Source organism: Silurus aristotelis (assembly GCF_946808225.1).
Source record: "Silurus aristotelis genome assembly, chromosome: 11".
Classification (NCBI taxonomy): Eukaryota; Metazoa; Chordata; class Actinopteri; order Siluriformes; family Siluridae; genus Silurus; species Silurus aristotelis.
Window position 1 is genome coordinate 14448457 of NC_139584.1, and position 10972 is coordinate 14459428.

General features: G+C 38.8%; 1 protein-coding gene across 4 annotated transcripts in view; it reads left to right on the forward strand.

Annotated features, from left to right (window-relative positions):
• Window positions 1-9148, forward strand: part of ercc6l2 (excision repair cross-complementation group 6-like 2) — a 26496-nt gene extending 17348 nt beyond the window's left edge. For 2 of the 4 annotated variants that reach the window (XM_083553621.1, XM_083553622.1), the window contains exons 8-18: window positions 142-261; window positions 727-798; window positions 1007-1152; window positions 2109-2204; window positions 2540-2639; window positions 2837-2989; window positions 3792-3863; window positions 4798-5539; window positions 5647-5801; window positions 7111-7265; window positions 8167-9148. In XM_083553621.1, the coding sequence (XP_083409747.1) occupies window positions 142-261; window positions 727-798; window positions 1007-1152; window positions 2109-2204; window positions 2540-2639; window positions 2837-2989; window positions 3792-3863; window positions 4798-5539; window positions 5647-5801; window positions 7111-7265; window positions 8167-9004 (2649 nt within the window). In that variant the 3' untranslated portion in view covers window positions 9005-9148. The remainder of the gene's footprint in view (window positions 1-141; window positions 262-726; window positions 799-1006; window positions 1153-2108; window positions 2205-2539; window positions 2640-2836; window positions 2990-3791; window positions 3864-4797; window positions 5540-5646; window positions 5802-7110; window positions 7266-8166) is intronic. The other 2 variants (XM_083553623.1, XM_083553624.1) reach the window with 2 other exon arrangements.
• The last annotated feature ends 1824 nt before the right edge of the window (window positions 9149-10972 follow it).

Here is a 10972-nt window from a genome sequence, read left to right on the forward strand (position 1 = left end):
ATTTCCAGAGTGAAAATCGTGCTTGTTAGTGAAATTAATGACCTTTTGCATGCATTTCTGTATCAATAATTCATCAAAGAGGTCATGTTGATTTCACTCCTGGATATAAAATCATTCTGAAATAATCATCCCCTTTATCAGGAGAAATATGTAGCTGCTATCTGTGACCAAGTCTTTAAGAAGTTTCCAGACTTCACTGAAAGATGCAAGGAGGCTGCATTTGAGGCCATATCAGACCCCATCTACAGTGGAAAAATGAAGGTTAGATCTGGATATTTTTCTTAATATTTAATATGCCAAAGATTGCATGTGCATGTTTTATGGCCCTCACCATCTAATCCACTGAACCACAGAACTGTAAATCTAACTTGTCATGAGATCCAGATTTTGTTCTGGTGTTGAGGGCATGAATAATCCAGCCTTTGGCCAGCTTCAGGCCCGGCGTAGCTTTGCCTCACTAGCTATGGACACACTTCTATGCGAAATAACAAGGGTAGTATTTAAGCGTTCTTAAAGTCTATCCAAAGAGTCGTCTTCTCCCATGTGCAGAGCCTCACTTGTGCTATTATTGGCAGATGCTCCAATTCTGGTGCTCTCGGTTCAGTAAATACTCTGCACATGCTCCCATATCAGATATCAAATGAAGAATGACAGTAGAGCCAGTGTTTAATGTGAATTGCTGAACTCTTTTTTTTAAACTCTTTTTACTCATATTTTGTGTTACAGGTGCTGCAAAGGCTGCTTAATCACTTTATCACAAGGAAAGACAAAGTTCTTCTTTTTTCACTTTCCACAAAGGTGAAGTGTTTGACGTGTTTTAATGTATTCTTTTCTGTTGTCTGAGTCTGTTTAATTAGAGGGCGTATATTGATATACTGATATTTTGTTGACGAAGTGATGTGTGCAGTTGCTATATAAGTGAGAGGTTTAGAAAACCTGTAACGATTAAATGGATTTTAGATTAAATTATTTTGCTAATATCAAGCACAATGTAAATGCTTTCTAGCTCCTGGATGTTTTAGAGAGTTTTTGCATGGCTGAGGGTCTGGAGTACCGCAGGCTGGATGGAAGCACCAAGTCTAAAGATCGCATTCACGTTGTCAAAGAGTTCAACAGCACCAGTGATATTAACATATGCCTTGTGTCTACCATGTGAGTATTGCTATTACATGATGAGATTTGCAGTTTCATGTTTTCTTCAATTTCCTTCATATAGTAATTTAGAATCTGTGGTTTTGATCAAGTGAGGTCATTTAGGCTGCTTATTTTAGAGCTAGAATTATTAGCACCCTTCACAAAACTAGGCAAAAATAGTTATTTAATTAGTTGTTTATTTCTTTCATTCATCTTCAGTAAAAACATCATCTTGGTCAGTGTTGTGGTATATACGAGACGATCCAAGGTTGTTGTTTTTTTCTCCAAAATTAAAGATGCTACTTTTTCTCTTATGAGAAAAAAAAAAAATTGTAATGAATTTTTTTTCTAAGTAATAGTATCTATTTGAGTAATCTATTTCAATTGCTCTCAGTATCAGCTCTGCTGTTGCCTCTGACCCCGATTGAAAATGGCCAGGAAGATTTTCAAAATAATTTTTCAAAATTGCCAAGTTTCAAAATCAGCTTTGATGCGAAACCTCTACAACAAGAAAGATATAAGCTGTTCGTGAGAGTATTTGGCAAAATAAACCATCCGACGGTTACCAGAACCCTGGAGATAAAATGGAAGCATGTTTTAGGGTCCGTTGAGACCATAATCAAATGTCGATCCACACCATGTTTAGTGAAGAATCTGTTGTGTATACTTGGAAACGTGCATATCCAGTGTGAATTCTGGTGGATTGTTCATGGTTCGTCGGGGTCTTTTGAAAAATAAACATCAGGAATTCTGCCAAATGCCTGCTAAAGTCTAGGATATTTCTGCACTAAACCTGGTTGCTGAGACCAAAAATCCATCTACAAGTTGCTTTAGTCCAGTTTTTAGTGTATTACAAAACAATTACTCTTTATTAAAAAAAGAACATAGTGCAGTAACTGCTTCAGCACAAAATATGTGAATGTGAAAATATTGCACAGTTATGAAGGTAATTATATGATTTGTTTTCCTTAAAGGGCTGGTGGTCTTGGGCTCAACTTTGTTGGGGCTAATGTAGTCATCCTGTTTGATCCAACATGGAATCCAGCGAATGACCTTCAGGCTATAGACAGGTGAGGCAGCACCACTGTACGAGAATGAGTGACTCTCTGTGTTAGAAGCATTGGTACTCCTGAGATATGCTATCGGCTATGCTATGCTTTCTCTATAACAATACAACTCATTACTTACTTACTGCCACATAACAACCCACCTTGGCATTTTTAGTTGTCTGCAGAATAAATGGAGTCACTTGGCAATCCTGCATGGCCAGTGTAGGCAGTCTTCATATTGCTACTCAGATACACCACTCTGATGGGGTGTAACTGGGAGTAGACAATTCCGATGATAAATCTTCTGTCATGCATTGTTGTTTAAGTACTTCACACTTTTATTTTTCAATATCCAGGGCATATCGCATTGGACAGTGTAAGGATGTCAAAGTTTTTAGGCTCATCTCACTGGGCACAGTAGAGGAGATCATCTATTTGCGGCAGATTTACAAACAGGTATAACAGTCATGAAAAACAGTTTTTGGGAACTAACGAAATAATACGTTTTATTCTTAGCCAACCAAGGTCCTTTTCACTCACTTACATTCTTCTACTACTAATGTGTGATATGATACAACATATTAACAAACTATTAAATGAATACCCATTGGATGAACCTGATTGGCTTCCCCATGTTTTCCTGGGCAATATAGCAATTGCAGTCCTCAGTTATTGGAAATGAAAATGCAAAACGCTACTTTGAAGCAGTGCAAGGAGCAGACGGCCAAACAGGAGAGTTATTTGGGATCAGGAACCTTTTCCGCCTCCAGACTGATGGAACTTGTCTTACCCGCCGCATCCTGGAGGTTAGTGCACTGAATCTCTTGAAGGTATTCTCTCAATCACAGCCCAGTTTGTATCAAAAGTCCCACTTCTCCTCAGCACAACTCGATTTAAACACTTTGTTTAATTATAGAATTATAGAAAATTACTTTTTAATTGACATGACTATTACTCAATTAAAATTTTAAAGTGTGCAATCATGTAGCCAGGTTGAATTGTCCAGCTAGATATGTGCTTTTGCCTATTCCACAATATATTAAGTGCTGTTTTTATAATACCGGTGTTAAAACAGTAGCTCGTGCACCCAGGATCAACAGATTCTGTCTTCAGGTTATATATTTTTTCTTTGTTGTGGTTATAGCAGTAGACCTGAAAAAGTAAACAAGAAAATGAAAAGAATCTCCTTCTTCTTTTTAACTTCAGCAAACCAATGTTTCAATTGGTATGTAATTATACATTATATGTATATATGTATAATTCATACTAGGATGCCATTATTTTTTTTAAAGCATTCGGATCGATTTCTGATGCAAGCTAAAAAAAAAAAAAACCGTGCACTTATTTTGAACTTGTAAGTTCAAAATGTCTGCACAATTTATCAGAATTTGTAGATTGTGCTGATATTATACTGTATGATTTGGCAGCTGCTTTAATTCATAAGCAGGTGTGTATAGGATGTAAGCTTACACTTATGACAGGTCTGCTCCGTTGAACTTTTAAGGCTACCGTATATATTGAAAAAGTCAAATGCCTGATGTTCTCAATGAGCCATGACTATGAATTTTTTCTCACTGAGATGATGGAAAATGTGCATGTGTGTCACAGAGGGAGGGCAGTGTTGAGTTGGGGATCATGACAGCCAGCACACAGGCGATGGATGAGAAGGTACAAGAGCTGGTGAGTAGCCGCCCGACTCTCGACTCGTCACGGGAATGCTTCTGTTCTCCATCCATCTTTCCTCCCCTCTTTCTCAGACAAATCTCCCATCCCTTCCTTCCCACAGTAAAGATAGGTATGACAGCCAACACATGGCTGTAATTAACACCCCCCCCCCCCCCCCAGCCCACTGGTGAAGACCACACGGAAGCATGTGTTATCTTTAGCGAGTTTATTTACCCAGAGCAGAACTTATCAAACTGTCCTTTTGGAGCACTTTCTCACATGTAGGTCTTATTAGAAGCTAAAAATGGAAAATTCTCAGTTTTAAAACTGACATTAACTGATCATAAACAGAGTGTTGGTGGGCAAGTGATAAAGGAGCAACTTAATTTTTAAGCAAGGTGGTTACCAAGCTGGGGTTGACGATTTAGTAGCTATTTAGTTGTTGATTTAGTAGTTCAAGTTGTTGATTATTCAATAAACAAATTATTAAATTACTTATTTGTTTGTTTATTTTTTTGTATATATTAATTTATTTATTCTTTCATAGTTGTCCAGCATACAAATAGGTTCAACAACCTAAAGGAAAATAAAATAAATCTGGCTTCTGCGAAACTAAAGTTTTCGTTATTTTAACTTATTGCTATGACTTTACAAAACCTTCAACGATCCTCCTAGAACAGCACGTCACCTCATAGTTAAGCATATAAAAATCTAGAAAATAAATTCTATTATTCTATAATTATCAGGAATGGATAAGGACTACACAATAGGGAGTTTTTACTTGCCTCTTAGCCTAGAAATTTAATTTATTTTATTTCACTCATTCATTTCCAAACTCTGACTTCATTTCCTTTTTGTGTATGTTTTGCATTATTGATGCTGCTATATGAATTTGAAATTTGAAATTTATTTAAACCTTTTTATAATCCATATTACCTGTGTGCCACAGCAGGATCCAGTGTGTGTGTCAACAGATCCCTCTGGGCAACAGGGCAATATACCATCATCCACATATGGTACAAGTGCCAGGTTCTCTAATGCCAAAGTTCTGGAATTTAGCAGCTCTAGTGAGGATGAGGATCCCTGCAGCTCCAGATCAAAAGCCACATACGGAAAGGCAGAAGAGGAGTTTAGACCAAATACTGCTGCAAATATGAATCTGTCTGCTCTGCTGATGAAACATATGACTAATGGGATACAGAGAAGCTCAGAGAGCAGTGAAGACAGCCAGTCTGATACAGAACCGAAGGTCTTGAACTTAAAGGAGTCCAAGGTAGCTAAGGGGAAAACAGACTGGTTCTTATCCAGTGATTCAGAGGAAGAAATGGGTAAGGCAAAAAAAGTCTGTGACCATGTTTGCATGGAGGAGTCAGAAGAAAGAGAATTTCATCACAGCAGCTATACTAAAGCACAACCGAGAGGGAGAGATGGTACTAAGGAAGATCAGAGGCCAGAACGGGCTGTATTAGCAATACACAAACAAAGATATAATGACGAGGTTGAGAGTTTTGACTCATCAGAAGATGAAGCTCCAGTGAGAAGAGTGAAGTTTAAGAAAAGTATTCGACGCCCCTTTGGAGCACAGAATTCAGCTAAAAAATCAGGTCAATTCACAGGTTTAAAATGTCCAACTGTACATTCAAGAAAGCCACCAATCACAGAGACCAAAAGCACCATAGACACATTATTAGGTATTGTAGTTACTGGATTTAAAGTCATTTCAAAATAACTGCACAGTACACTGGGATACTGGGAAATGTGCTTGATTTTTGAGTGTTTTGTTGTTTTGTATTTGTAGGTGGGTTTCAGGAGGTGAGCTACACCCACTCCAATCAGAAAGTGGTCGGCTCGAGCAGGGCTGAGAACCACCTAAGCCGTGCTGCATTACGGGATGTATTTGAACTAAGCAAGAACTCCCAGCTCCCAGCAAACCATCTGCATGACACATCTGAGGTAATTACTTTTATGTAGGGCTGCAACTAACAAATATTTTGAAGAACGAGAATGAAACGGAGAAATGCAGCAAGCTAACAGGCCTGATTAAAAAATATGCATTGATGCACAAATGCAAAATCATTTAGTGTTTGTCTGCACCGTTTTAATTGAATCCATTACTATGTCGTGAGCGAGCTGATTGCGCAACCTGATGCGTTCTTTTTTTTGTGCTCTGTGGTACTTCCATGCCACACAAGCTTTGCTTTGCATAACTTCCACAGTTTTCTTTGTTGCGTTTAATATAAAATGCTCCAGAGTCTTGGATGATCCACCATTTTCGCCAGGTGGTTGAGTTATCTTGCCATCACACTAACCCATAACTTGAGCAGCCTAGCTAATCGATAACATCAGTCGTTGACAACGAATATTATTAGCAATTTTATCGATTCGTTATTGCAGCCCTACATTTATGAGAATAAAAAAAATATTGTAGTCAGTGGGTTCATGTTTAATTTTCAGTATAGTTTTTTCAGCAGCTCCAGTTTCACATGGCTTCATATCCTCATTTGAAATGTGACTTTATTTATACTATATTTAAGCAACATTGCACAAGCGAGAGTGTGGTTATAATGCAATATTGCTAAAATAGAGCGTTTTTCTTTTTTATTCAAATAGTGAAATCATCTCAAGCATTAACTGAACTTTGAAAACAGATCTTCATATTTTTATTTTCATCAGAAGAGCTTTAATTCTTAAGGTTAAAAGTTATATTCCTTAAGAAATATTACTTGTCATGTTTATTTATTCCCTTACGAGGGAAATATCAAGGTCCGTGACGTCAGAGTGACGTAGGGCCGCCTTCCCGTGGGCTCACCACCTGCAGGGGGGACCGTAAGGGACGGTGCTGTGAGGATTGGGCAGCAGTCGAAGGCGGGGGCCTGCTTAGACTGCTGCCCCCGCGACCCGAATTACGGATAAGCGGGAGAAAATGAATGAATGAATGTTTATTTATGATGTGGTTAACACTATTCTAGTAACATTTCCAGACTAGAAAGTAAAATCTTACAATGTGAGCGGAGGGATGCACACAATGAAACACAAACTCAGTGTTATAGGAAGTAAATTACACTTGGAATGCTGCTCAACCAGTCAAATTTGTGGACTCGAGCCAAACATTGTGTAACAGTATTTTGAGCACAGAATAATTTTGGAGTCATCAGTCTGATGATGCACTTCCTTCATGCGGTTTATATTCACAGGTTAATGCAAAAGCACAAATGGTTATTTTGTCATTTTCTTTGTGTTTTTATGTTTGGAATCCAACCAGTTATCTGAGCCCAAAGATGGTTATAAGGAAGTCGAAATGCCAGAAGGTCATGACAAGACTTTTCTGAAACATCAGGTCACCCACACCATAAAACCTTCCATCCATACCAAAAGTGCAACTATTAGTGTTGGTGAGACTCCTGCTGCGGTCCGCAAGTAAGGCTGTGCCTCAATTTTATTTCTTTTGTATTAATTTTTTTTTTCCTTTTCCAAAAAGTAAAATTATACATAAAATCATACAGTATGGGGCATTCAGTGATGTTTTGTACTTTCCAGCAAATAATTGTAGGTTGTTTATTATTTGTTATATAATTATAAGCTACTTTATAAGTTTATACAAAAAAAACCCACTAAAGCAGAGATTCAGTGCCTATTTTGTAGCTCCGACATGTTTTTAAAAGCAGGCATCTCTATAGTAGTTAATAGTGTTGGTTAGCCTGAAAAAAAAAAAAAACTTCGAGAGGAAAGTCCTTATAGCATGGGGCTGGGTGCCAGTTCTGGCCACAGCTATGGCGTTCTGCGCCCTCGCATAGCCCCTGTGGGAGGGGTAAGACCACCCCAGAGCCCTCTCTCCCACCCTTTTCCCAGGCAGGGCCAAAACACATAGAACTCTGAGCAAAACTCCTTTTTAAAAGCCTTTTTAGGTTTTACCATTAGCTCAAGGACGCACCCACCCAACTCCAAAAGCATATAGTGTTCATCTCTGTAATTAGGGAGATTGTTTATCCTGATATTTGTTGAGTCTCCCAATGATTTGATTCTAATAATTGAATTTAAATCTAATTGAATCTTCCAGTTGTAGCAGATTCTCATATGAAACTGTGCACAGATAGCTTTTTTAGTGTTTAAATAGATGAGAGATGTTTCTGAATGCTTTTACTCTTTCAGAATGTGATTTAACATATACAGAGGTTTTTGCAAGGTTTTTAACATCTCTCACAAATTGTAAAATAAATGATGCTATAAAAAAGATCCAGATGAAATATTAAATTGTCTAGTATGCCACACAGAAGGACTCGTATGCTATTTCCTTTTTTTTTTTTTTTTTTACACACAGGCAGCAGCTGGAAGAAATGGCGAGGTTCTTCAAAGCGAAGTCTGTGCAAGAATTTGCAGAAGAGCTTGTGGAGTGCAGTTCAGCACTGCGACTGAGCAGGCTATGTGAATTCTATAGCCACAGCAGCCCTGAGCTTGCTGACATTATCCAAAAGACCTTTTCAAAACCTGTGACTGAGCTGAAGCCAAGTATTTCACCTCCCACTGCTGCATGCAGTACGTCTAGAAAAAGTCCTACCTCGAAAAAAACCCTTGTAAACTCAGTTCAGAGAACGCATGATGAAACAGAAACCTCACGAAAAATTAGAAGAACTAAGGCACAAAATGCTAAAGATGTCTATCATCACTCTGTTGGTCAGACTGAGCTTAAAAACAACTGTTTGTCTTTGCCCGACTCAAAAGAACAAAATCCAAGCTCTTCAAAAGACTCCCAAACCAATGCAAATGCATGTAATTCCAACACAACTTATTCCACTACTGAATTTCCATTTCTCTCTAAAGATACACGAGCAGACAAAAACTCAAACACAACCCTTAGTGACCTCATAGGCGACACCTCTATTCTAGATGATTTTTTCAAGCAAAAGAGAAGTACAACCCGACCAAAACCAGCAACAGCACCCATTCCCTCACCCACTGAGAGGGCAAAGAGCAGGTGTAAAGACTTCTGGGACATTTTGAACGAGGAGAACGAAGAAAGCATCAATAAGCTAACAGATCTGACCCAGGTGGAAAAGCTTTGCAGGACCGTTAATGTAAGCGCAAAGCCCAAAAGTGAAAGCCAACTTGAAAACTCTCAACTCTGGAAGAAGAATGAGAAATTCCTTTGGAAAAGATAGAAAAAAGCTCACATTTTTTGTTTTATAAACTGTGAAATTACAAAGAATGGTTTAGAAAGTATTAAAATTTTTATCTAGTAATGTTTTAAGTGCGTTTGGTCTCTGATTCTAAATTTTTAAATAAAGTTTTTGTTGTATTTTTAACTATGTTTAGTGATGCGATTTTGTATACATTTGTTCAGAATTGGCTGCTTTTCTCTCGGCACATAACATTGTACAATCCCCCTTTGAAACAGCCCATATAATGATGATCATTAATGACTGATGACTAATGATATATGAAGCAAACCTCCCTCCATAACACACACACACACACACACACACACATACACAACAATATGCCAATACGCCGCCAATGTGAAAATGTTTATCAAAAATGGCAGGCAGCCATGTGGCTCTTACAGTGTGGCTATGGTCCAACCTGACTGAACTTGATATTGTGCTGTGTATGTGATGGTGTTTCTGGAAATTATTCTGTTACCCCACTGTAAAAGAGTGTAGCAAAAAAATAAGTAAAACGGACTATCTTTATTCTGCTTTGTATATTTGTATCTCACAATACTATAGAAATGTAACTTATATATATTTTATATTTATACTTAGATATATTTTAGTCAATATGCAGTTTGTATAGCGTTTAAGATTTACTATGAAAACTCAACATACAACCAATATTGTCAAAATATCTGGCAACAAAAGTGAGTACACTCGTAAGTGATAACAGCTATACTTCATGTAATCTTGCAAAGCCACATGTTCTCTTCATCATGTTCATGTTTTTGTCTGCTTCACAGGACCATACATATTTGTATCATGTATTAGATCAGTTAAAATTTCGTGCAAGATAATTGTGCAAGGAAGGGAAAGGGAGACAGGGTCCAGAGAAGTCCACAGATTAGGTGCCAGGTGTTTCCTGGTTTAAACTCTGATTGGCCTGCAGGAAGAAGCTCTTCCTCATTTTCTCCGTGCTTGCCTTCAGGGAGTGAAAGCGATTGCTGAACACAACATAGAAAAGAGTCCGTTGTTGGGATGGCTGAGGTCCTTCAGTAACTTCCTGCCCTTGTTCCAGCACTGTTTGCGGTAGAAGTCTTGCAGGTCAGGGAGCTCGGTGTGGATGGTATGCTCAGCTGACCGCACCACCCTCCGGAGGGCTCGCTTGTCCTGCATGGTGCTGTTCCAGAACCAGAAAGTGATGCTTTAAATGGTGCTAGTGTAGAAAGTCCTTAGCACCTGAGAGTAGTTTTAAGTCCCTTAAGTGTCTCAGATGGAACGGACACTGCCGGGCCTGCTTTACCAATGTGTTGATGTGACAGAACCAAGGCGGATCCTGTGTGATGTGAACACCTAGGTACCAGAAACTGTCCACTTTCTCCAACGGGGGCCCCTTGATCTTTAGCAATTGGTATGATTGCTCCCGCTTTGTGCTCAAGTCCACTATTAGCTCCTTAGTCTTGCTGACATTCAGGAGAAGATTGTTAGACCCACCATAACAGTATGATTAGCAAACTTGAAGATGGTGGTGGAGTTGGAAGTGGCTACAGAGTCATATGTATACAGCTAGGATAGCAGGGGGCTCAGTGCCTCTCTTTGAGGATTTGAGAATTTAAAATGTTGCTTTCCACAAAGATGACCTAGGATATAAGAAGATCAGTAACACCCTAAAACTGAGTTATACAGAGGTTTTCCAAGACGGGTTCCACTCGGAACAGGCTTCACAAAAGTCGATCAAAGAAGCTGTGCGTCAGAAGGAAGCCTGCTCTGAAGCTGGCTCACTGAAGACAACTTGTCCAAGAGCATGACTTACTGGAACCATTTCCTGTGGTCTGATGAGACTAAGATCAACTTGTTTGGCTCAGATAGTGTCTAGCATGTGCGGTGACACCCTGTTGAGGAAAACCAAGAAAATTGTGTCTTGCCTGCAGTCAAGCATGGTGGTGGTAGCATCATGGTCTGAGCTGCATGAGTGCT